Genomic DNA, 27,726 nt, shown 5'->3' on the forward strand with positions numbered 1-27,726 from the left:
GATATATTTGAAACATTTTTAAAAAATGTATTTATCAACATATAGTTGATTGACAATAATGCGTTCATTTCTGCTGTATAGCAAAGGTTTCAGAGAGAGAGAGATCTACATACATACATATACACTCATGGGGCTTCCCTGATGGCTCAGCAGTAAAGACTCTGCCTGCTAACGCAGGAACCGCGAGTTCAGTCCCTGGCCGGGAAGATCCCTTGGAGAAGGAAATGGCAGCCATGGCAACCCACTCCAGTATTGTTGACTGGAAGATCCCATGGTCAGAGGAGCCTGGTGGGCTACAGTCCATGGGGTCGCCAAAAAGCTGGACACAACTTAGTGACGAAACAACAACAAATACACACAAACACAGTAAGTCCCCTACATATGAACCTTCAAGTTGCAAACTTTCAGAGATGCAAGCGTGCTACTACCCAGATATCACTGGATCATTTTTTCAAGAGTGTGGATAGAACTGAATCCAGCAAGGCACCAGAACCTGTGCCATCAACATCAAGCATGAGTGAAATTGCACCTTGCCCTCCACCTCTTCTTGCTGACGATCCTTCAGATCTACCAACTCCCTCCTCCAGTCAGTAACACTTCTTGCCTGTTCGCTGGATGCCAGCCCCTGTGTGCCAGCTGCTGTACTGTACTGCTGTACTCTTCAAGGTACCGTACTATAGGGTTGAATATGTTTTCATAATTTTTTGTATTTGTTTTTTATGTATTATTTGTGTTGAGTATTATAAATGTATTACGGTATTACAGTATTTAACTCTTTGTATTAGTTGGGTAATTAGACCAACTTTGCTGGACTTACAAACAAATTGGACTTAGGAGCACACTCTGGAAATGGAACTCATTTGTATGTAAGGGAATTTTGTGTGCATGTGTGTATTCTTTTTAATATTCTTTTCATTATGATTTATCACAGAATACTGAATATAGTTCTCTGTGCTATACAAAAGGACCTTGCTGTTTACCCATCCTGTATATAATAACTTGCATCTGCTAATCCCAAACTCCTCCATCCTTCCCCGGTTCCCTTCATTCCACAGCTAAAATAAAATAAATATTTAAAAAAGAAATACATGTTTAATCTCTGTCCCCATTTCTGGCACAGAGTTGCTAAAACCCTTGAAATGTCTTAGGTGTTGAGAGCAATAAAGGTATCTTTTCTTATGTTATGAGGTGACTTTTGCAGGTTGAGATGTCTATTCTCTATGTCTGTGATTCTGTTTTTGGAAACATCTCTTTTTTTTTTTTTTTTTTGCAAGATGTAATATTTTTATTTGGTAAATGCAAAGTTTTAGTTCAGTAGTGAAATATTTCATTAAACTTGAATAATATCTTTTAAAATTAAAATCTAATTTTTAAAAATTATGACTTTTTCATTATTAAATCATATTGTTGGAAAACATTGTTTTTAAAAGACCATGAACACAGCCTGAGTTTTCACATAGAAAAAATAAAATTTGTCACCAGTCCCCCTTAGCTCCGATCTTTCTAATTCTCAAAACAAAATTTTCTCCTCGTGTGGCCAGGGTTTTTCCAGGCCTCACCAGCTCCTAGGAAGTGGTCACACCAATAGTGATGACCAGCTCATGAGCTGGCTTACAAGAGGTAATGGGGAGGGAGTGGTTCACCACTGCAATGCTGAGAGCTGGCTTTTCTGTCCTCCCCACTCCACGCCCATTCCACTCCCAACCCCTGCAGTTGGCACATGCCTCTTCCCTGTACGCTGGGAATGAGATTTTGTTACCAACCCTTATAACCGAAGGAGGTTTCCAAGTGATAAGGGAAAAGCCCATACATAGAAACTTACCTCTAACCTCATGTACTCAGCTAAATATTATTTTATATCTTCAAGACATAGGTCAGCCAATATGGGACATGTGTTGTGACCTGAATTAAGAAATATGTGTTCAGACTTTTCTGGCTGTCCAGTGGTTAAGAATGGGCCTGTCGACTTTTGGACTCTGTGGGAGAAGGCGAGGGTGGGATGTTTTGAGAGAAACAGCATCGAAACATGTATATTATCTATAGTGAAACAGATCACCAGGCCAGATTGGATGATGCATGAGACAAGTGCTCGGGCCTGGTGCACTGGGAAGACTCAGAGGGATTGGGTAGAGAGCGAGGTGGGAGGGGGGATCGGGATGGGGAATACATGTAAATCCATGGCTGATTCATGTCAATGTATGACAAAAACCACTACAATATTGTAAAGTAATTAGCCTTCAACTAAAAAAAAAAATGAAAAAAAAAAAAAAAAGAATGGGCCTGTCAATGCAGGGGACACAGTTTCAATCCCTAGTCTGGGAAGTTTGTGCATGCCTCGGGCAACTTGGCCCGTGAGTCACAACTACTGAGCCCGTGTGCTGCAGCTACTGAAGCCCACGGTCCTAGAGCCTGTGCTCTGCAACAAGAAAAGCCATCACAATGAGAAACCAGAGAACCACAACTAGCGAGTAGCCCTAGCTCATCACAACTAAAGAAAGTCCAAGCACAGCAACGAAGACCCAGAACAGCCAAAATAAATATTTAAAAATTAATACATGTTTAATCTCTGTCCCCACTTCTGGCACAGAGCTGCTAAAACCCTTGAAATGTCCTAGGTGTTGAGAGCAATAAATGTGTCTTTTGTTATGTTATGAGGTGATTTTTGCAGGTTGCTGGGAAACCAACCTTTGGACTAAAGGTTTGGAACTTTCATTGCCACCAACTTCTGACCTCCAGGGACAGGGGAGGGGCTGGAGGTTGAAACAATTGCTAATGGCCAATGATGAAATCAATCATATCTATGTAGTGAAGCCTGCATAAAAACCCAAGAAGATGGGGCTTGGAGAACTTCTAGGCTGGTGAACATGTCGAAGATCTGGAGTGAGTAGCATCCTCAGAGAACCTGGAAGCTCCAGGCTCTGTCTCCATACCTTGCCACATACCTCTCCTTCATCTAAGGCCCAGCTCTAAGCCTAGACAGTCAGAATTGTGAGAGGAGTGGGTTTAACTTTGTCGTTCTTGTTTAGTTGCTAAGTCATGTCTGACTCTTTTGTGACCGCATGGACTCTAGCCCACCAGGCTCCTCTGTCCATGGGATTTTCCAGGCTGGAGTAGGTTGCCATTTCCTTCTCCAGGTGATCTTCCTGACCCAGGGATGGACTCTAAGTCTCCTGCATTGCACACAAATTCTTTATCGCTGAGCCACCAAGGAAGCCCAGGTTTGACTTACTAGGTCTACATTTTGCCCACATACCCGAGCTTTTAGCTTACACCCCAGGTGATTCTGATGCTGCTTCAGTTTGAGAAACAACTGCACAATATAGGTCAGCACTTAAGTCATTTCATAACGATGCTTAGGTGCCAGGAGTGCTCCGCCTGGGGTGGGTCATCCTCCGACACTGTGCTAGATGAGAACAGCCCAATGATGGAAGTGAGGAGGCTCACAAGGCGCTGTCTTGTTCTGGATAATTGTTGCTGATTTCTCACACTGTGATTCATAATATCCCAACTCCAGGAAACAGAGATTGAAAGACCCACAGTCAAGGCTATCATGATTTCCAAGTCAAATAATCAATGTCAATGTCACCTCAATAAGTCACCGCCACACTGGGCACCTCCCTTTCCCCACCCATAAAAGGAAAAGGCGAAAGCAGATGACGTCATTAAGAAAAACTACAATTCCTGGGGAAAGGGAGCAAAATATTGTGTGCCTATTATTTTTAATTGAAGTAGAGCTGATTTACAATGTTTCAGGTATATAGGAAAGTGATTCACATACATACATATATACATATATTGTTTTTCAGAATTTTTTCCATTAAAATTATTACAAAATATTGCATATAGTTTCCTGTGTATACAGTATGTTCTTATTGATTATTTTATATATAGGAGGATGTATCTATTAACCCAAATTCCCAATTTACTGCTCTCCATTTTCCCTTTGGTAACCATTAGCTTGTTTTCTCTGTCTATGAGTCTTTTTCTGTTTTGTAAATCAGTTCATTTGCATCATTTTTTAAGATTTGACATGTAAGTGATATCACATCATCAGTTCAGTTCAGTTTAGTCACTCAGTCGTGTCCCACTCTTTGCGACCCCATGGACTGCAGCATGCCAGGCTTCCCTGTCCATCACCAACTCCCGAAGCTTGCTCAAACTCACATCCTTCGAGTTGGTGATGCCATCCAACCATCTCCTCAAGTGTGAGAAATACCAATTGATGTTTCATTGACATGAAAAATTATTCATTAGAACCCTTGGTCTCAGGGTCTTGGGGAGGCATCTTTAGTCCTCATGGCCAATTGTTAATTCAGGAAACCACCTTTGCCCTTCAGCAATTCTGGGGCCAGATGATATAAGCCCCAAAGCAGCTTGACAGGAAAACATCCCACTCAACAGTTTTCTCTGGACTTGTGATTTTGGTGGCAAAGTTCTTAATCCCCTCCCCCAACTGGAAGCCAGAAACCCCTCTCCCAGGGCATCAAGGTTTTCTGTAGTATCTAGTTGCTAAAGATCCAAAGGAACCAAATGCTTCAATAAATGTTGGCCTGGAGCACATGGTACTCAAGCGCAAGAGCACTAGACAAAGCAAACACATGAACGTCAGATGTGCACCAGGTAATGAGCTGAAAATGAGTGCTGCTGCTCACAAGAACCTCCCCTGATTTCATCCACTGTGCCAGATCGTGTGCGGTATTTCTCAAATGTGATGGGTAAGCTGGGGCTCCATGGAAGGCTATTCTCTGGGTACCACAGGATGAGATTACTGTGTTTTTCATTTTTGTTTGTTTTTTTTTTGTTTTGCTTTGTTTGTTTGTTTTTGGCCATGCTGCTTGGCTTATGGGATCTTAGTTCTCAGTCCAAGGATTGAACACAAGCCCAAGGCAATAAAAGTCTTAACCACTGGATCATGGGGAAATTCCCTATGTGTGCATTTTGAGAGTGAAAGTGTTAGTCACTCAATCGTGTCTGACTCTGCAACCCCATGGACTGTAGTCCACCAGGCTCCTCTGTCCATGGGATTTCCCAGGCAAGAATCCTGGAGTGGGTAGCCATTCCTTTCTCCAGGGGATCTTCTGGACCCAGGAATCAAACCCATGTCTCCTGCATTTCAGGCAGATTTTTTACCATTTGAGTTACCAGGAAAGCCCCTGAGCCACCAGAGAAGCCCCTTTTTCATTCTGAGTATGCTCTAAATATGTTATCAGAATCTCTTATAGGTGACCACCTTACCCCTGAGCCCAGCCACAAGGCATCACCTTATTAGAGTTTTGCATGAGCTCTTGTACATGCCAGTTGACAAAGGTACCATCGTGCCTGCATGAATAGAGATTCCACAGTAGAGAAAGGAGATGAGGAAACTGAATCATCACACAGCCCCTGGTAGGACTGGCTATGCCATGGCACTCAGAATCATAATCATGTCACAAGTGAATGTGTCATCAGACCCCAATTGTCACATGTAACAATTGACAAAGTAATGATGCAAATTGGCAGATATAACAACCTGTCACCATTTATTAGCAGTGACTGTAGTACTAAATATCCAATGAGTAACTCTTCTATTTGATATTCCAGAACTAATTAGCTTCATGTCCATATTAATGTTGACTTTTATAAAACTGCATACTAAAAAAGTATTTCATTGAAGAAGAAAACTTCTAAGAATCAAGAGACACTGTGTTAAGTCAGTGCTTATTGACTGCTTACTAGCCTGCCTAGTAGAGTAGGTGGTGTGATTGTCCACCACTTTAATGAAAGTTTCATTAAAAAAATTCACTACTGGTGCTATTGTGTGGACTGTATTTAAGCAAACATCGTTTTCTGCATTTGTAGTATCAGAGTCAGAATAAGAAATCTATGATATGCAGAACCAGATCTTAGCTACATCTTTCTACAATTATACCCTAAATCAGTTGTGTCATTTCATCACAAGATAACATCTGAAGCATGGCTGGTGAGGAATTTAGGCTCTCCATTTCCCAAAAAGCATCTTTTACTGCAGTTTTTAGAGGGAGTAGTTAAGTTGTGAGGGTTCCTAAAAAGAAAAGAAAGCAAGGCATGAGATTCTACAGAAAATAGTAAACAGTAGTGCCTTTTTACATGAAATATCCCCACCACCCCATTCTATCACCATTGATTAAGGACCCTTCTCCCTTCAGCTAAGCCCCAGGCTGACCCACTGTGGTGTTCTCATTTAATTACTCTTGCTAATTTCAGTTTGCTCCTTGTTTCCTATTTCATTTTATATCTGTTTTAGCTTTCTTATTGTATAAACAATCTAGAGTTTATATTTGGTTTTCTGGTGTGTGCATTTGTGCTAGGTCGATTCAGTTGTGTCTGACTCTTTGCGACACCATGGACTGTAACCTGCCAGGTTCCTCTGTCCATGGGATTCTCCAAGCAAGAACACTGGAGTGGGTTGTTATTCCTTCCTCCAGGGGATCTTCCCAACCCAGGGATCAAACCCACGTCTCCTGCGGCTCCTGCACTGCAGGTGGATTCTTTACTTCTGAGCCACTGGGGAAAAGCTACTGGCTTTATGGTAACACATTAAAATTGGAAAAAAATAATTCAATTTCATTAAGAGTTATTTTCTAAAAAAAAAAAGTTATTTTCTTTTACAAGATTCTAACCCTTAAAACGATGTATTAACCCTTGCAATGTACTGGAAACATAGAGATTATGGGAAATGTAATCCCATCAGGAAACAAAGCAGAATAGAAAGATCAGCTCCAAGCTAGTCTCAGTATCTTGGGTAAGACAGACTCATGAGCTCTGAGGCTTCTTCATGACCACACTCAAGAGAGTCCTACTGTTTTAGGGTCCTGATATCTTTGTACAGATGGTTTGAGGGATGGACCATTGCAGCTGGAAAGGAGAGCCACACACCACCCACCTCCTTTGCTTCTGAGCCCACATTCTATGCCTTGGTTTCCATACAGTCATTGCTTCTTCTCTAAAATAAGATGAGAACGGGGTCAAGCCCACCTCTAAGCACTGGTGAAAATGACACAGAGATGATACAGACAAAGACACTGAGTGCTAGAAATGATAAGACCAAGTTGCCACCTCTAGGTTGAGTTCAAACCTTGAAATCTAATTGGAAGGCAGTATTGTACACGCTCCCCAGCTCGGAAATGAGAAAGATGGGCTGGTTTGTCTCGGAAGAGGCAATGAACCATCCGGGAAAGGCCACGGACTGAAATGTGGAGGTCCTGCCTGTCATTTCATGGTAGAAAAGGAATGGCTTCACAGGCTTGGCTTGGTTGTACAGATCCATTATCTTCTGGCTCTGAAACGGGACAGAAAATACCAGGAGAAGCAGAGGCTGTTTGAGTAGGTCAAGGTTGTTGTTTAGTCGCTAAGTCATATCCGACTCTTTCGAGACCCCACAGACTGTAGACTACCAGGCTCCTCTGTTCATGGGATTCTCCAGGCAAGACTACTGGAGGGGGTTGCCATTTCCTTCTCCAGGGGATCGTCCCAACCCAGGGCTTGAACCCTCATCTCTTGTATTGACAGGCAGATTCTTTACCACTGAGCCACCTAGGAAGCCCTGCAGTTTAAGATTCCTTGCACACAACCTATAAATGATCCAACATTTGAGCAACTCTATCCATCTATTAGAGCAAACCTAGGAAAATACATTTCAAAGGAACAGCGAGGTGGGCACATACAAAATCTCACCTTCCCAGCCTTCACCCTCAAATCCAGAGGTGGCATGGAAGTGACACAAGGCACAGGTTCACGAACAAGTGGCCATACTTGAATTACAAACTGGAACTCTCCTCACATTAGAGGCTGAGAAGACCCGCCCCCCCCCCCCCCCCCCCCCCCGAGGCAAAGGAAGGAGATGCAAATTTGCAGCAGGAAGCCAAGGTCCTCTCTCACCCAAGCTGCATCCTTGAGATGTAAGAACAACTGCTCCGGCGAAGTACTACCAGGGTGGGGGTGCATAGGTTTCTGATAAATTGTCAAACATATGAGAAAGCTCAAAGCCATGAAAAAGGCACAAGAGGGTCTAAAAAATCAAAGGACTTGCACTCAAAGGAACAAAGGAATATAGAATAATCAGAAAAAATCTTCTATATTGTATACAGAAAGATATTTGTAGATGTATATATTTATATATTTACATATTAGATAAGTATTTCTAAGTAAATTACATTATATCAAAGATCTCCAAAGAGATAATAGAATGGCCCATAATTCAGCCACATCCTACCCTGAGTAGAGGGACTTCTTCCAAAAGATTCCTTTATTCAGTTAATAACTTCCAGTTAATCTATCCCACTCTGTGGACAGCCAAAAACCAAGAAGCCAACCTTGATACTGCTTTCTTTGACCTCTCAGCATCTAACCCAGCAGTAAGACCTGTAAACCCTAGTTCCAAAGTCTTTGTTGAATTGAGCCGCTTCTCACATCCTCCCCCACACCTGTTCCATCCCCACAACTCATTCTCCACAAAGAGTTGAATGAACTGGAAGCTGAAATAACTGAATAAATAAGATCATGTTACCATTCAGCTTAAAAGTCTTGAATGCTGTTCTCATAATTATCATACAATTTAAAGCCTTTAACAAAACCTGCAGGGTCTAAACCATCTAGCTCTTACCTACAGAGCTGAAAGCCTACTGTTTCGTCCTTATCTACTTCATCACACACCATATTCACTGTCAGCAAATTCCATTGCCTCAATTTAAAGTATTTCACGACTCTGTCCATCATCCCTCTTCTTCCAATAGACCCTCAGATTACATCTGGGTCACCCCGAAGCCTCCAAGGGGCATTTTCTCCTTGTCCTTTTCACCCTGCTCTCATGTAGCAGCCAAAAAATCCTTTTAATACGTATGTCCTTTCATGTCACTTTTCTATTCAAAACATTCCAATAATTTGGATTGAATTAATTTTTTAAAATTTTTATATATTTTTAATTGGTGTATAGTTGCTTTGCCACGTTGTGTTAGTCCCTGCAGTACAACAAAGTGAAGCAGCCCTGTGCGTACGTGTATCTCCTTCCTCTTGGACCTCTCCCACCCCCACCCCCAGTTCCACCCCCTAGATCATCAGAGAGCACCGGACTGAGCTCCCTGTGCCGTATAACAGGTTGCCACCAGCCATCTATCTTACACACAGTAGTAGATAAATACAACGGAGTATTACACAGCCATAAAAGGGAACGAAATTGGGTCTTTGTAGTGATGTGGATGAACCTAGAGTCTAGCATACATGTTGAATGAATTAATTGATTGACAGGTTAAAGTCCTTACAAAAGTGGGAAAGCTCTTTCACTATCTGCCTTTCTCTGAACTCTGCCTCCTCCCCAGCTCACTCCTGGCCCTTGAACTTTACCTCACTGGACACCCTGTTGGCTCACACTTTTGCTTCCTTTCCTGTCCAATAAAATCTCACCTTTGCAATAACACCTGCTGTACCATTTACCATGAAACCAGGTTCTAGCTCTTTCTGGCACCACCAGTCTCTTTACCAGCCCTAATCATTCTTTCCCAGACAACATAATCCCCTTTAACATGTTACAGGCTTACCCATGATTATGCTGCTTGTGGACCATTTCTTGTCTTCCACTAGAATGTAAACCCTAGGAAGGCAGGACTCTTTGCCATTCTGTGCACTGATGATATTCAAATGCCTATAACAGTGCTGGAGGCCAGTGAGAATGCACACATTTGCTGACATGGATTGGATGGTGTTGAATTAAATTGAATTGCTGTAAACTGAAGTTTCAGAAAAAAGCTATTTTTATGACAGGCAGTTAGAAATAAGAAAAACATGGGCTTCCCTGGTGGCTCATGGTAAAGAATCCTCCTGCCAATGCAGGAGACACAGTCTCGATCCCTGGTTCTGGGAAGATCCCACATGCCAAGAACAACTAAGCCATGCCACAACTACCAAGCCTGTGCCCTAGAGCCCAGAAGCCACAACTACTGAGCCCACATGCCTAGAGAGCCCGTGCTCTGCAACAAGAGAAGCCACTGCAATGAGAAGCCCGTCCACAACAACTAGAGAGTAGCCCCCACTCACTGCAACTAGAGAAAGCCCACACAGCAAAAATAGACCCAGCACAGCCAAAACTAAACAAATAAAAATTAGTTTTTTTTTTTAAAAAAAGAAAAGCTTATTGCATGCACATGACTCTAAAGGAGCCAGGTATAAATATGCTTAAGAGCAGAAACTATTTCTTTTTTAATTATAAAATTAGATTTCCTGACAAATCAACTTCTGAGAAAAGAAGTTGGGTTTTTTCTAACATTATTTTTCTTTGTCACTTACCTTCAACTGCAATTTGGGCTTTCCACCAATGTCCTCACAATATAGACACATTTCTGGCTGCTTTATTCCCAAATAAATAGGAATCCCTTTGTCTTTCTCAAGAGACTCCGGATACTTGCATGGCATAATGGTGACAGTGACTGTCAGATAAGAGGGATTATGGTGTCAGTGACCTTTTGCAATTACAAAAGACCAAGATCTTACAGGCAAGGCTGGAAGAGACCTTAAGAATATAATCCCACTACCCCAGACCCACAGAATGATCAGCCTCATATTCATTCGTTCATTCATTCACTCAATCACACCAAGCACCAGTCACTGCTCTAGGAAATGAAGCAAAGGCAGAGGAGGCAGACCCCACCCTTAGGATTTTCCCAACCTCGGCCTGAACACCTGGAGGCAAGATGTACCAGCCCCAAGAAACCCCTCTGATCCTTGGAAAGTTCTGTTCATTAGCAAGTTTTGCCTAGCTGATGTTGAAATCTGCCTTCTGTGCAATCCACCCAATTAGTCCTCTTAGGACATAGGAAGTTGGGCAAACAAGCCATTCTTTTTCCTTAGCACAGGCCTTCAGACCACTGAAAGCAGCTCTCCTGCTCCCCAGAAAGCTACTTCCCTCCCTCTGCTCTCCTTGCCATGGTCCAAGATACCCCTTCCCCGGGCAGATGTGAAATTCTTCCCCCTCCAGGTGTTGTTGTTCAGTTGCTAAGTTGTATCTGACTCTTCACAATCCCATGGGCTGCAGCACATCAGGCTCCTCTGTCTTCCACACTCTCCCAGAGTTTGCTCAAAATCATATCCATAGAATTGGTGAAGCCATCCAACCATCTCGTGCTCTGCTGCCCCCTTCTCCTTTTACCTTGGTCTTTCCCAGCAACAAGGTCTTTTCCAGTGACTTGGCTCTTCGCATCAGGTGGCCAAAGTATTGGAGCTTCAGCTTCAACAGCAGTCCTTCGATGAATACTCAGTGTTGATTTCCTTTAGGGTTGACTTGGTTTGATTTTTTGTAGTTCAAGGGACTCTCAAGAGTCTTCTCCAGCACCACAGTTGAAAAGCATCATTTCTTCAGCGCTCAGTCTTCAATCTGGTCCAACTCTCACATCCATATATGACTACTGGAAAAACCATAGCTTTGACTATACGGACCTTTGTCAGCCAAATGATGTCTCTGCTATAAATCCAAACTTTAATAAAAGGATAGTACTAGCATCCCAGCTGCACTGATATGAGGCTGCTCCAAGAAGCAGCCACACTATGACCTGTCACTTACCTGGCCCCACATTGTTGCTCCAAGGAACTGCCACGAGGGTCTGACCCTGAAGGATCCACACTTGCTGATTCCAGTCGGAGACTACTACAGGTCTGGGATGATCCATTGCTATTTAAATGGAAAAGAATAATTAAAAAAAAAAAGAACCCCAACATGATGAAGGCTGCTTTACCAGATGTTAGGAGAAAGATCATTTAATCCAAGTCTTTCAGGAAAGAAGGCTCAGTTGGTAAAGAATCTGCCTGAACATTAAAAAAAAAAAAAAAAAAGAATCTGCCTGAAATCCAGGAAACCACCTGCAATATAGGAGACCTGGGGAAGATCACCTGGAGAAGGAAATGGCAACCCCCTCCAGTATTCTTGCCTGGAGAATACCATGGACAGAGGAGCCTGGCGGGATACAGTCCCTGGGACTGCAAAGAGTCAGAGATAACATAGTGACTAAACCACCACCAGGAGAATGATCTAATCTAGGTCTTTCAGAAAGGATGGTTCAGGGTTTGCACATTAAAACTGGCAGCTCTCTCACGACCCATGAACCCAGCCTTTCTTTCCATTGAAACTGTGGGCTCCGTTGAGGAAGAGAAGGGCCATAACTGGTCTAAGAAGGTAAACTCTCATCCCCATAAGTACACTTGTGTCAAGACCCAGCTACCCTCTTTGATGCTTTGGGTTTGGCCCAAGCCTGGGTCTGGACCCAGAGCAGTGAATAAGAAGTGGTCCTCACCCTCATGTTCCACCTGGGGATGGATAGCCTTGGGTGGTAAGGACTGTACACAGCAAGAAGCAGAGAAGGCTGGGTGTCCAGAAGAGACAGGCATGAATGTTCCTGGCCCAGACCCCCTGCCAGCATCACCTGACGTATGGATTCTTCCATCGGCTCCCATCATACGTGCCATAGTGGGGTAGTCTCAGGGCCTGTGGGGGACAGTGATAGGAGATCTAAGCATTAGAAGACATTTCAAGACCCTCCCAGGAAACTAGTTCCTCATGTGCTGATTCTAGGCAGGGAGCCAGGAAGCCTGGCCTGATACCAAGATCTGAGGCACCTTCTGGGGCAAAACCTCAAGGCAACCTTAAGGATGGCATGTAAAGCAGAATTTTCCTCCTCCCAGGGATCCAGCCAGGGACCGTGTTCCCCCTAGAGGTTCCAAGGTCAGGCATGACTTTTTACCTCAAATAGCCCACAGCTCCCTGAAGTCTGGGTCACCTCCTCCCAGCAGCCCTCCCCAATCCCACTGACAAATTCATCTGCCTGGAAACAGGGGAGGGACCTGAGTCAAGTAGCTCTACCAGGATCCTAGCAGCTCCCTAGTAAGAAGCATCTAGCCCGGCATGGCTCCACCCCTTCACTGAATCCTAAAACACTGAAAAGAGAGAAGGCTCAAGAGTTAAAGAACCTTCCAGCTCTCAGTTGGCAAGAACCTTTATCGAAAGCACAGGAGACTGTATAGTAGCTCCAGCAGCTCCCAAGAGCAATGACGGTCTATGACAAAGCAAGGGCTATTTATCTGGCATGTTAGGGAGTGCCAGCTACCTCAATGGGGCGTGACAATCTTATAACATGAATGAAAGCAGGATCCTCCTTTCAGAAGATCCCATGAGGCTCAGATGAAGAAATTACAGCATCAGCATGCATATGACCTGTCTGGGCTCCCTGAGAAGAAAATACCAAGCCAAGCTCCTCCAGCAGGTTCATGACAGATCCTGGGTTTCTCAGGAAGGGGAGATTGAGGGACTTCCCCAGAACCCAATTCTCCTGCTGCAGTCACTCTGGACTGGACTGGCCGGCTCTAAGTGAAGGGAATCCATCACCTGGGGCCAGGAAGCTTGCCCTCTGCAGTCCTACTAAGGGAGCCCTATGATGGCAAAATTAGCTGTGGGTCCAGGTGGCACTAGTAGTAATGATCCCGCCTGCCCATGCAGGAGACCATAAGAGACACGGGTTCGATCCCTGGGTCAGGAAGATCCCCTGGAGGAGGGCATGGCAACCCACTCCAGTGTTCTCGTCTGGAGAACCCCATTGACAGAGCCTGGCGGGCTCCAGTCCATAAAGTCAGGCACAAGCGAAGCAACTTAGCACACATAGGCACAGACAGGAGGCATATGGCATTTCTGGTCACTGAATCATTCCAACTTGGGCTACCCATACATGGAGGGTTAAGTTAAAAGCACCTCCGTCTGCTTCTTTAGTCCCTTGGAGATGCACCTCCATCCTCTTGGGAGCCACAGGCATTGAGCAGCACACCCTTAACTGTGGTAAGCCTGGGGACTTCCCTGGTGGTCCAGGGGTTAAGTCTCCGTGCTTCCAATGACACAGGTTCAATCCCTGGTCGGGGAACTAAGATATCACACCATTTGGTATAGCCAGAAAAAAAAAAAAAAGAAGTAGTCCTAGTTTCTGGTGCCCCCAAATATAGTGGACTCTAGACTTGCCTAAGGACTCATGAGGTAGGTAGTGACTTTTCGAAAAACTGAACTCCACATCCCAGCTTATCCTTTCCACTCTGCTCTAGTAATGTAGGACATTTGTAGGTGTCAACAAATGATAAGTTATTGTTCTATATGTTTGTTACATGCACACACATCTGCTGAAGTCACACATAAATTATTTCTGAGACACAAGTTAATTTGACTGAAGTTAATTTCAGAAGGCAGACTTAGAAGCACCTATAGCTTTGTATTCACCTGGAGGGGGGAAGTGCAAAGAATAAGACAGAACCTTCTAGGTTAGCACCTCCATGAACCCCTCTTCCCAACCCTGAGAAGAGTCTCCTTACTTAACTTCTCATACATTTCACCCCCATATCCTTTCTTTCTTTCTCACTCTCTTTCTTTTTTTGAAATTTCTGACCAGGCCACACCACTCAGCATGTGAAATCTTAGTTCCCCAAGCAGGGATCGAACCCCTGCTTCCTGTAGTGGAAGCAGATTCTTAACCACTGGTGTAGTCCCACCCATCTCCTTTCTGGCCTTAGAGGAACATGATCCTTCCTTGTTGAGACCTCAGTCCCATCACTTCTGGTGTGCAGTATATCTGTTTCCCTTGGAGAGAAAGTGTGATTATGAGTTTAGATACACCTCTGTACAAATCCAGGCTTGGCCAGTGTCACCTCTTGAGTCCTCTGTGCCCAGCTGAAGAATCCCTTCATCATGCTTCAGTCAACATACCTCCTCTCTTGGGATGCTTGCCCCAAGATGACATCAAAAAGGCCCCATCAACTTGCTTCCAAATTCATGGGTCTCTATTTCAATCAGGATCTAGGCTGGAAAGCAGAACCCACACAAGGAACTGCAAACAGAGGGAACTGAATACCAGGAACTGGTTACACATATGTTAGAAGGCTGAAGAGTAAAAAGGAGTTACCAAAGTTTTCTCAGTTAGTTCAGTTGCTCAGTCATGTCCAACTCTTTGCGACCCCATGGACTGCAGCGAGCCAGGCTTCCCTGTCCATCACCAACTCCTGCAGCTTGCTGTCTCAGACAGTACCGAACTGCAGGAAGGAATCAGGAGGAAACAAAAGAATCCAGGAGTCAAAGGAGGAAGCTTGTAGGACTGATGCATAGACCTCAGGAGGGGTTCCTCTATCAAACTGATGCTCAGACCTCTGAAAAGAGAGTGTGGTCTTCTGGGTGCATGAAACACAAAGATGGAGATGAAGAGTCAGCCCTGGAGATGCTCAGAGGGCCCAAAGGACACACCACAGACAGCCGTATTTCCATTGATTCAAAAGCCTTTGGGAGGACGTCCCTGGCAGTCCAGTGGTTAAGAATCCTTCTGCCAATGCAGGGGACACAGGTTTGATCCCTGGCCCTAGAAGATCTCATATCTTCTGGATAAATTAAGCCCGAGGGCCACAACTACTAAGCCCACATCCCCTACAGCCCACACTCCTCAACAAGAGAAGCTACTGCACTGTAACTAGAGAAAACCTGCATGCAGCAACCAATGCAACAAAAGTAAATATATATATTTTTAAAAGTCTTTGGGAGCAGGTTGGTGCCATCACATGCAAGAGACCTCATCACGCTGTGTGACCTTAAGAGACACAGTGTTTTCTGCTCACTTCTTTGACTGTTTTCATTTGTCTGTCCAATAAATTTAAATTTGTCTGTCTGATAAATTTAAATCAAATAAAAAGACAAACTTTATTTGTCTGTCTGATCATCCCAGCCTGATAAATGGCAGGACTGATCTTTTTCTCTCAGTTTTGACTCTCAGATTTTAGCCATTTTCATAGGGTATGGACCTGATGGGGGAACAAAAAGTTGATACTAAGATCAACTATTTACAGTTTTGCTGCTTTTCATCTGAGTTGCTAATTATTTAATGAGACAGTACATGCAACTGGTGAATTATGAATAAGGCTTTTATTTCAGCTCATAGAATTATATCAATGTCATTCCAGGGTTTTGACAATATATTGTGACTGTTAAAATAAAATAATACAACCCATATTTTTTAAAACTTTTGGAAAAAGAGGCAGAGGTGGAATTTCTTGGTGGTCCAGTGGTTAGGACACCATGCTCTCACTGCCGAGGGAATTTCTTGGTGGTCCAGTGGTTAGGACACCATGCTCTCACTGCCGAGGGCATGGGTTCAACCCCTGGACTGAGAACTAAGACCCCAAGAGACATGCAGCCATAAATTAATAAATTTATTAATTTTTTAAAAGCTTGGGTTTTTCATGCCCAAATAAAGACTGCAAAAGATGCCATGTCTTCTTTAGCTTCAACCTTTTATTCCACTTGATTGTGACCTTTTCCTGGCTTCCCAACATTCAGAGAAGCCAGCATTCCCAGAACTATCACCATCAGCATCCATTCTGAGGTCCCCAGTTTAAACTCAAGTGCAAATGCCTATCAGAAAAATGAGAAGAATAGGCGTGATGATGATAAGAAGGAAGAACTGAGCCATTGGGGTGGATAATTGAAGAGCAGAGAGCCCATCTGCTGAAGAAATGGACCAGAACTTTTGTCTTAGAGCAAAATGGATTATTCCATGATCCCTTAGCTATACTTGAGAAGGCCATCAATTTTAGTGCTGCTTATAGAAAGTAAAGATTGTGGTTCTGTTATATGAACAAAACCCGGTGTGCCAGATTCTATTAATATTTTATTGTCACCTAGAACAAGGAAAATTTTGCACACTGTTAAGTGTGGCTTGCACTGAACTCAAGTAAGCATTTATAAAGCCAACAATCCAAGACATGCAAATAATTTGAAGAGATCACTGAGTCTAGATACTAATTTCCAAGCTTTAAGATATCATTACCCACACTTGTTTGACAGCAACTCCTGCCAGTCTGCTCATTAAACCAAGTGGCAATGATCTTAACAAGTTGAGGGAACATCAGTGTAAACCAGCTAGAGTAAGAAAGTTTGACCGTTCACCACTAGAATCTCTGGGACTGTTCACAGATGCACAGTCCCCATGATGACTTATTCATGTAACCAAGTCAACAATGACGATGAATAACGCAGAAGGGACCATGAAGCCGTAAAGGTTATCTGGCCCTCACAGTTGACAAACTGTTGTTGTTCAGTTGCTCAGTCCTGTCCGACTCTGTGATCCCATGGACTGCAGCTCACCAGGGTTCCCTGTCCTTTTCTATCTCCTGGAGTTTTCTTGGAATCATGTCGATAGAGTCAGTGATGCCATCCAACCATCTCGTCCTCTGTTGTCCCCGTCTCCTCCTGTCTGCAATCTTTCCCAGCATCAGTGTCTTTCCCAGTGAGTCAGTTCTTTACATCAGGTGGCCAAAGTATAGGAGCTTCAGCTTCAGCATCGGTCTTTCCAATGAACATTCAGGGTTGATTTCCTGGAAATCAATAGTTGACAATACACAGAATCCAATTAATAATAGATAGAACTAGGCTTAATCTGGGTTTCCTGGGTGGCTCAGTGGTAAAGAGTCTGCTTGCAATGCAGGAGACCTGGGTTTGATCCCTGGGTTGGGAAGACCCCCTGGAAAAGGAAATGGCAACCTACTCCAGTATTCTTGCCTGAGAAATCGCATGGACAAACGATCTGGAAGACAGACTCCAGCACTACTTAATGACTAAGCAACAACAACAAAAGGTTTAATCCAGGGCTCTCTGCTATGGTGCTCACCAGCACCCTGGGGACCCCTAAGAGGACCAAAACCACTGTAGCTTAGGTGCTATTGCTATCATAGGCTACCTTCAAGCAGGGCTGACAGTCTGGGTTGTGTATTACTGCTGGAAAAAAACTGGCTTTCACCTAAGTTCACTTAGTGAGACAATATGATGTGTAACATGAACCACAAGAAGAATAGCATGGAGCCATTGGTACTCTAGTCAATTTGGGAAAATGCCAGGGAAAATGCCAAGGAAATTGCCAGGACAGCCTCTACAGTACATGTTTTACTCAACATGCATGGGATGATGTAATTGAACTCTTCCAAGGGCTTCCCAGATGGTGCAGTGGTAAAGAATCCTCCTGCCAATGCAGGAGATGCAGGAGACTCGGTTCAATCCCTGGAGGAGAAAATGGCAACTCATTCCAGTATTCTTGCCTGGGAATCCTATGGACAGAGAAGCCTAGTGGGCTACAGTCCATGGGGTCACAAAGAGTCGGACACAACTGAGCAACTGAGTGCTGAGCACTGCTCCTCCAAGCAGCCCAATCCTGTTGTCTAAGACTTGCATCCTTGTGGCCTCATCCATCGCATTTCCCCAAAGCTAGTTTCTCCGTGAATCCCCAGGCTTTAGGAGTTAGGACAAGATGCTACTTAACAGCTTCTTTTCTGTCTTGTGAAAATAAAAGACAAATGAAAATAACCTCCAAACTACTCACAAAAATGGCAGAAATAAACAGAAGCATTAAAAGCATTAAGACAAAAAAGCCAACTATACAGGGCCAGCATAAAGGGATATGTCTCTAAACATAAAACAGCTATTGACCAAGTTGTATACCATGTGCAACCAAAATATAAAAAAAAAAAACAGCTAAAGCCTTAATTGGACAGCTTGTGGTATAACATTTAAGGAAAGGTGGTATGTTAAATGGCTGAAATCTGAAATTCCCAAGGAAACAGTCAAATAACAGAGAACTTTTAGCCTTTGTCCAACGATCCACATCACACAAAATACAGAAGATAATAAGTTGACCATTATCAAAATTTTAGAATTTGGAAATGCTGGAGAGGGTGTGGAGAGAAAGGGGCCTGCCCGACACTGCTGGGGCAAATGTAAATTGGTATAGCCACTACCGAGAACAGTATGGAGGGTCCTTTAAAAACTAAAGATAGGGTTACTAGATGAACACGCAAACCCACTCCTGGGCATACATCAGGAGAAAAACATGATCTGAAAGGATACATACACTTCCCAATGTTCTTTGTAGCATTGTTTACAATAGCCGGGGCTTCCCTGGTGGCAGATGGTAAAGCTTCTGTCTGCAATGTGGGAGACCTGGGTTTGATCCCTGGGTTGGGAAGATCCCCTGGAGAAGGAAATGGCAACCCACTCCAGTATTCTTGCCTGGAGAATCCCATGGACGGAGGAGCCTGGTGGGCTACAGTCTGACCGGACATGACTGACTGACTCTTTTTCTTTTCACAATAGCCAAGACATGGAAGCAACCTAAATGTTCATCGACAGAGTAGTGAATAAAGAAGATATGGTACATTTATGCAGTGGAATATTTCTCAGCCATTTAAAAGAACAAAATAATTTGCACCAAGATGGATGGACCTAGAGAGTGTCAAACCGAGTGAAGTAAGTCAGACAGAGAAGGAGAAATATGTATGACATCCTTTATATGTGGAATCTAAAAAGAAATGATACAAATGAACTGACTTACAGAACAGAAAGAGACTCACAGACTTAGAGAGCAAACTTGCTGGGGAGAAGGGTGGGGGGAAGGGATAGTTAGGGAGTTTGGGGCTGACATGTACACACTGCTATATTTTAAATGGATAACCAACAAGGACCTATTGTACAGCACATGGAACTCTGCTCAGTGTTATGTTGCAGCCTGGATGGGAGGAGAGCTTGAGGGAGAATGGATACATGTGTATGTATGGCTGAGTCCCATTGCTGGTCACCTGAAACTATCACAAGACTGTCAACTGGATACATCTCAACACAAAATAAAAAATGTTTAAGAATTTGGGGAAAACTTGGACAAAACACACCACAGAAGAAAGGTAAAAGAAGGTACTTGGGAGAAAATATTTTCCACACATCTAATAATTAATATCCAATGTTTTAAAATAGTTATTATAAATCAAGAAGAAAAATGATAAATAATTGTATAGAAAAAATGAGCAATAGATGTAAAAAGCATCTCACTGAGAAGAAAATGTAAATATCCAATAAGTAGAAGTAATTATGGTTAACTAAAGAGTTGACTCATTGGAAAAGACCCTGATGCTGGGAGGGATTGGGGGCAGGAGGAGAAGGAGACGACAGAGGATGAGATGGTTGGATGGCATCACCGACTCAGTGGACATGAGATTGAATGGACTCCGGTAGTTGGTGATGGACAGGGAGGCCTGGTGTGCTGCAAATCATGGGGTCGCAAAGAGTCGGACACGACTGAGTGACTGAACTGAACTGAATTGATAGTTAAAGTTAAGTCACTCAGTCGTGTCCAACTCTTTGTGACTCCATGGACTGTAGCCCACCAGGCTTCTCCATCCATGGGGTTTTCCAGGCAAGAATACTGGAATGGGTTGCCATTTCCTTCTCCAGGGGATCTTCCCCATCCAGGGATCAAACCCAGGTCTCCTGCATTGAAGGCAGATGCTTTACCCTCTGAGCCACCAGGGAAGTCCCTAGTTAATCATCCTCTAATTAACCACCTATAATTAGCAAGATGCAAATCAAAGCAATAATGAGATTCAGTTTCCACCCTTCGGAAAGGTATAAATTAAAGAAATAATAGACAATGGTGTGCGGAAACAGATTCACTTACTGGATGAATGGATGTATGAATCAGCCCAGCCTTTTTGAAAAACAATTTCTCAGAAGTCTAAAACATGGGTACCCTTTGACCCATGAATTCTACTTATGATAGTCTATTGGTTAAATTACTTTCAGCTTCAAAAGCTAGAAGAAACCAACTCAAAGTAACTACTAGATCACATAAATGAAAGCCAAGCAGTAAGGTCGAGGTTGCTGATCTGATGGTTCTCTGATGTCCACAAGGATCAGCACTTTTTAAATTTCCTTTGAACTGACATTCATGACTTGAGGACATGTTCCTTCAAGGCTGTAAAATAATTCCCTGTGATGATCAGAATTGCATGTCAGTCGTTTACATCCTACAAGAAAGGGAATGTCACTTCCACATTAAAATCTTTCAAGACTGTTTGGGGCAATTTGGGAGCCATACTGTGTCCTAATGTGAAGTCCTAATATCAACACAGGAAACACTCAAATTAGGCAATTTGAGATAGATGTAATGTAGTTATTTATAAAGATGTGGGCAGACTATAGAAATCCCAAAGCATAGTACACACCCCAAGGGCTGCTAACAGTAGGATACACCCCTTACCACCCATAGGCCTCAAGGGATGAAAGGAGGAAATGATTACCAGAACCCGGATAGAGAGAGAAAGATTTGTGGACACGTCACCTAATAGGAATTATGATCATCATCAAGAAAAATTCAGGCTAATTTGCAACAACATGGATGAAACTAGAGATGATCATATTAACTGAAGTAAGTCAGACAGAGAAGGACAAATGTCATATGATATCATTTATATGTCGAATCTAAAAAAAATGATGTAAATGAACTTGTTTACAAAACAGAAAAAGACTCACAGACATAGAAAACAAACTTACGGTTACCAAAAGGGGAAAGGGGGAAGGACAAGTTAGGATTTAGGATTAACAGATACACACTACTAAACATAAAATAGACAAACAACAAGGACCTATTGTATAGCACAGGGGACTATATTCAACACCTTTTAATAACCTATAAGGAAAAGAATCTTAAAAGAATATATATATGTATGTATAACTGAATCACTTTGTGATATAAGTAAAATAACATAACGTTGTAAATCAACAATATTTCAATTAAAAAAAAAAAAGAACGTTTCCTTAAAAAAAAGTCAGAAGATAAAAGGTTTCTACCCAATCAGCTATTATAGTGAAATAATATGCCTACTGAACTCGAGTATATCTTTTTAAATTACTTTCACATCTCTCTATTTTATGTAATTAATACACTTTTATTTAGAGCAGTTTCAAGTTTATAGGAAAAGAGAACAGGAAGTACAAGGAGTTCTCATATACTACTCCACCCCAAGCAGCCCCCTACACACACACACACTCACACAGAGCCTAGAGTTTCCCTATTGTTAAGATCTTGATTAGAGCTGCATTTGTTATAATTGATGAATCAGTATTACATATATAACCATGTATCGTATTGAGACAATATTATTAGCTAAAGTACAAAGTTTACATTAGGCTTTACTCTGTGCTACACAATTCTGAGTTTTGATAAACACATAACATCACATATCTGCCATCACAGTATCATAAGGGCTTCCCTTGTGGCTCAACCGGTAAGGAATCCACCTGCATAAATGAGACAAACACTAACGTCAAATATCTGCCATTACAGCATCATAAACAATAGTCTTTCCGACCAAAAAAGAAAAAAAAAATCCTCTGTGCTCCACCTACTCATTCCTTCTTCCTCTCCTAACCCCCGACACCCTTGATCTTTCTACTGTCTCTACAGTTTTGCCATATTCCAGAATGTCATACACTTGGAATCACACAGTATACATAGCATTTCAGACTAGCTTCCTTTATTTTGCAGTATGCATTTAAGGCTCCTCTTTTTACAGTTTGATAGCTCATTTCTTTTTATGGCTGAAGAGTATACCTTTCTGAGGATGTACCACAGTTTTGGTGACGTCTCCAGTGACTTATCGGTAAAGAGTCTGCCTACAATACAGGAGGTGCAGGAGACGCAGATTTGTTCCCTGGGTCAGGAAGATCCCCTGGAAGAGGGCATGCAACCCACTCCAGTATACTTGCCTGGAGAATCTCATGGACAGAGGAACCTGGTGGACTACAGTTTGCAAAGAGTCAGACATGACTGAAGCAGCACACACACATATGCCAGTTTTTGTGTCCATTAGCCTATTGAAAGACATCTTGCTTCTAGGTTTTAGCAATGATGAATAAAGCTACTATAAACATTTGTGCACAAGTTTTGCATGGAGTGCAATTGCTGGGTGATATGGTGATACTAGGTTTAGCTTTGTAAAAACAAAAAGACAAACCCACTGAAATGTTGTGAAGTGATTGGCCTCCAACTAATAAAATAATATTAAAAAAAAAAAAAAAACAAAAACAAAAAGACAAAAACAAAATGCCAGAATGTTTTCCAAAGTGGCTGTCCTATTTTGTATTCTCACCAGCAATGACTAAAAGTTCCTGTTGCTCCACATCCTCACCAACATTTGATGTTGTCAGTGTTACCAATTTTAGCCACTCTAATAGGTGTATAATAGCATCTCCTTGTTTCAATTTGCAATTCCCTAACAACATATGAGGGCTCCTTTGTGGTACAGTGGTAAAGGATGCATCTGCCAGTGTAGGAGATGCAGGAGACGAAGGTTGGATCCCTGGTTGGGGAAGATCACCTGGGAGGAAATGGCAACCCACTCCAGTATCCTTGCCTGGAAAATCCCATGGACAGAGGAGCCTGGTGGGCTACAGTACATGGGGCCACAAAGAGTCGGACACCACTGAGCATGCACACACCCACGATGATATATGTAATAACTTATCTTTTCACACGTCTAAATAGACATATTTTCATATGTCTATATCTGTATATCTGCAGATATACATCTGCATATAGATGTATATGCATCTATACGCCACCTGTACATCTTCTTAGGGAGTTGTCTGTTCAGATGTTTTGCCCATTTTTAATTGGGTCATTTGTTTCCATACTATTGAACTATCACAGACCTTTATATATTTTGAGTTTCACCTATGTCTTTTCACTTTTGTTAATATGGCAACTAGAAAACTTAAAATTCCATACATGATTCAGATGTAGGGTTTACACTGTACTTTTTTAAATTGGAGTATAGTTGATTTACAATGTTGTGTTAGTTTCAGGTATATAGCAAAGTGATTCAGTTATACAATTGCATATTTTCATTCTTTTCTGTTTATTTTTTAAACTTTTATTTTATATTGGAGTTTGGCCAATTAATAATGTTCATATTCATTCTTTCTCAGAGTCTTTTCCCATATAAGTTATTACAGAATATTGAATAAAGTTCCATGGGCTATAGAGTAGGTTCTTGTTCATCTAGTTTATATACAGTAGTATCCGTATATTAATCCAAAACTCTTAATTTATCCCTCCCCACTATGTTTCCCCTTTGGTAACCATAAATTTGTTTTCAAAATCTGTGAGTCTGTTTCTGTTTTGTAAATTAGTTCATTTATAAATGAAAGAAAGTGAAAGTGAAGTCGCTCAGTTGTGACTCTTGGCGACCCCATAGACTGTACCTGCCAGGCTCCTCCATCCATGGGATTTTCCAGGCAAGACTACTGAAGTGGGGTGCCATTTTCGCTCTCCAGGGGATCATCCCAACTCAGGGATTGAACCCAGGTCGCCTGCATTGGCAGGCAGATTCTTAACTACTGAACCACCAGGAATGTCCCTGGGTGTGACACTTTTGACACACTCATTTTGCAGCCCTGAAAATCAAAACATTACATTTCCAGTTTTTTAAAGTGAAATACCTAGTAATACATGCAACTGACACGTTCATATGATAGACTGGCTACCCACTCGCATTCCCTGACCCAACGCGGCAGGCCTCAGGGTCTCAGTTCATCACCTGGGTTCCCACTGCTGTCTGTTAATGGTCTGTTGCCCCAAACCCTCACTGATTCAAGCTGTCCTCTCACTTTGGTCAGATTTTTTTCAGAATACACATCTGCTCTATCCACAGTCCTGTCTAAAACCTTCAGTGACTACCTATTACCTGGCAATAAGTTCAAACCCTAGCACAGGTCAGATTCTAACAAGGGATAAAGCTTATACTCTAAAGATGCCACTGGGGAGAAAGCATTCAAAGGAGTATTTACAAAAGCGCAGGCAGGTTCCAAGGAAGCAACCAAATGTGGTAAAGCTGCCGACATCTGGAATCCACCACGCCTTCCAGAGGAAAAAGAGCAAGGGGATCTGGCATGACCTGACAGAGAGAAAGCCGGATGTGTCATCTTACTTATATGAACATAACCACTGCCAACTGGTCCGGGATTGGGGCCGAGGGGGAAGAACACTAACTAAACTCTTCCCCCTCCCTCTGATCTCCCAGTATCTGAGCCCAACCAGAAAACAGGACAAGAGATCACTGAGGCAGCCCACAAAGTCAGCTTCACAGGCATGGAGCAGATAGAGATACAAGGTATGCCCATCTGAGTCTTAGGGTTACCACTTACCGCCAGGATTCCTGACCCAGCTCATAACTGTCTGCAGACTTCAAGGTGCCTCCTGCTGTCGGCTGCCCACTCACTCTGGCCAAGAAATTCCTCTCAAACGCAAAATCCTCCTTGCTATCCACCCAGCAAATCCAGACTTCACAGTGAGATTCCAGGCCCTCTGTGAGCCGCCTCTGCACACCACCTGGCTCACTTTAGCTTCGCGAATGCAAAGGTTTGGTTCAGCACAAACCCCTTAAAGAGCATCCTCGGCCACTGCCCCCTCGTGGGTCCTACTACAGAGAGGACCTGGCTGCCAGCGAATCCCAGGGCGCCCAGGGACCCTGGCTGAGCTACTGTCAGAGCTGTGCCTTCTCAAGCCAGCAGAGGGCGCCGTGACACCGAAGGACGTCGAAGGCACCTTCGGAGGCCACACGGGGGCGTGGGGCCAAGAGAGCTCTGCGCTCCCGCGGGAATGCCAGACTTAGAAAAGGGATTTTCAGACTTTTTTTTTTTTAATACAAACCACGGTTTTGAAGTACATTTTACTTGGCAACTTAGTACACACATACTAATATACACGTATATTTATTTATTTATTTATTTTTTGGCCATATTATCTTTTATTCTTTTTTCCATTTATTTTTATTAGTTGGAGGCTAACGTATATTTATTTTTGACTTTTAATATTAATCTGCCGAAATCTGCTGATGGTATTTCACAGTGATAAATTCAAAAATAAAGAGTTTAACACAATTAAATTTAGTTAATTAAAGTGGAGTTTTGGATTTTGTACTGGTAAATTATAAAGTTTTTAACATTTTCATGTGACTAAAGCTTTCCTTTTCTTTTCTTTTCTTTTTGGCCACGGGACTTGTGACCCCAACAGAGATAGAATCCATGTCCCTTGCATTGGAAGCACAGCGTCCAGAAAGACCCTAAAGCATTTCTTTTGTGAAATATTCACATTTTTAGTTATAGAATACATGAAATTTTCTGTACCTCTAGTTTTCTTGCTACATGCTTAATTTTTTTAATTTTTTCAAAGCAACTTATTTTGAAACATTTTAAAATATAGATAACAAAAATGAAAACTTGACCATGTAAAGTCATAAAGGCCTACATTCTCCTTAAAATGAAACATTTATTTTTCATGTGTTATTTATTTTCTGGCCAGCAGCATGTATAGCATTTTGATCAAAACTAGAACGTTTAAAAAAAAATTAGAATGTTATTAGATTCACAAATCATACACAGTTGTGAGGAAAATTACTTTGTCATCAACTCTTCAGCATGTTAAAAGATGAACTGAGGCTTTATTAACAATTTTAAGAGTTTATTTGAGCAAAAATCCATTTGAATTGGGCAAAATCCAATCTAGCACATAGAAACAAGCTCTAAGGAGCTGTACAAAATAAAAGACTTTCAAAGGCAGTAGGGCTCAACGACAAGGAAGTTATACTAGGTAAAAGGTCAGGTTTGTTGTTACAAAGTTACATTCATTTTAGGGTTGACAGAGGTCTACCAGGCAGATGACCTCACTAGCGTTGTTCAGGTGATACCTAATGGACTGGATTAAGATTCCATTTCTAGGAGAGCTGGGAACTGTGATTAAGTTAAATCTCAGTTTGGCAACACAGGGCTTAGCATAATCGAGGGTAGATAGCTGAGTTTCACACCACATGATGTTAAAACATTGATGTGTCTTACATGGAAGCAAAACCTAAATGCCCAGCAACAGATGAATGGATAAGTAAGATGTGGTACATATACATAAAGAAAACTGTTAGTTGCTCAATTGTGTCTGATTCTTTGCAGACCCCCATGGACTATAGCCTGCCAGACTACTCTGTCCATGGGATTTCCCAGGAAAGAATACTGGAGTGGGTTGCCATTTCCTTCTCCAGGGGATCTTCCCAACCCAGGGATCGAAACTGGGTCTCCTCCATCGCAGGCAGATTCTTCACCCTCTGGGCCACTAGGGAGGTTGATGGAATATTATTCAGCCATAAAAAGAATGGAATAATGCCATTTGCAGCAACATGGATGACCTAGAGTTTATCATACTAAGTGAAGTAAGTCAGAGAGAAGGACAAATATCATGTGATTTCACTTATATATGGAATCCAAAATATGACACAAATGAACCTATCTCAAAACAGAAACAGGCTCAGGGACATAGAGAACAGACTTATGGTTTCCAAGGGGGAAGAGATTGGGGGAAGGGTAGAATAGGAGGTTGGGGTTAGGAGATATAAGCTATTATATATGAAAAGGATAAACAACAGGTCCTACTGTATAGCACAGAGAACTGTGTTCAGTGTCCAATGATAAACCATAAAGGGAAAGAATTTTTTAAAAAAGAATGTATATATATATGTATAACTGAATCACTTTGCTCTATAGTAGAAATCAACACAAGACTATAAGTCAACTATACATCAATTTTAAAGAAAACTTATACAGAAAAAAAAAGAAAAAAAATGCCAACTGCTTCTAATTTGCTTTCCTTGTTAAGTTCCTTGTTAAGATGTAGGAGCAGAAACCCCTGCTGAAACGTAAGTAAAAGAAAACCTTTACCATGAATGTGTGAGTTAAATGCAGAACTGATATTTCGTGATACAATACTTGGGGCTTCCCAGGTGGCACTAGTAATAAAGAATACAACTGCTAATACAGGAGATTTACGTTTATTGTGTTGAATGGAT

The 27,726-nt window shown here is 42.3% G+C and overlaps 1 protein-coding gene across 2 annotated transcripts; it reads right to left on the reverse strand.

Moving 5' to 3' along the window:
• Positions 1-3,723: 3,723 nt before the first annotated feature.
• On the reverse strand, positions 3,724-25,263 carry IL36G (interleukin 36 gamma). 2 transcript variants are annotated; one of them, XM_065927300.1, is made up of 8 exons: positions 25,040-25,263; positions 17,159-17,388; positions 12,423-12,484; positions 11,567-11,674; positions 10,297-10,436; positions 7,094-7,297; positions 6,902-6,961; positions 3,724-6,040 (listed from the first exon to the last, which is right to left on the reverse strand). In XM_065927300.1, the coding sequence occupies exons 3-7, from the start codon at positions 12,463-12,465 to the stop codon at positions 6,926-6,928; spliced, it is 531 nt and encodes a 176-aa protein (XP_065783372.1). In that variant the 5' UTR covers positions 12,466-12,484; positions 17,159-17,388; positions 25,040-25,263; the 3' UTR covers positions 3,724-6,040; positions 6,902-6,925. The 2 variants fall into 2 exon arrangements, with proteins under 2 accessions (XP_065783372.1, XP_065783371.1); XM_065927299.1 differs by lacking the exon at positions 6,902-6,961 and having other exon boundaries at positions 12,294-12,484.
• Positions 25,264-27,726: the final 2,463 nt, after the last annotated feature.

The sequence above is a fragment of the Muntiacus reevesi genome, chromosome 3 (assembly GCF_963930625.1).
Source record: "Muntiacus reevesi chromosome 3, mMunRee1.1, whole genome shotgun sequence".
NCBI lineage: Eukaryota > Metazoa > Chordata > Mammalia > Artiodactyla > Cervidae > Muntiacus > Muntiacus reevesi.

What these genes read in the sequence shown, in the direction of transcription:
- IL36G (XM_065927299.1), bottom strand. Translation starts at nt 12,465, where the DNA reads ATGGCACGTATGATGGGAGCCGATGGAAGAATCCATACGTCAGGTGAT. An exon ending in GAGCAACAATGTGGGGCCAG is followed by an intron (nt 10,437 to 11,566) that starts GTAAGTGACAGG and finishes CTTATCTGACAG; the next exon opens with TCACTGTCACCATTATGCCA. An exon ending in AGCCCAAATTGCAGTTGAAG is followed by an intron (nt 7,298 to 10,296) that starts GTAAGTGACAAA and finishes GTCCCGTTTCAG; the next exon opens with AGCCAGAAGATAATGGATCT.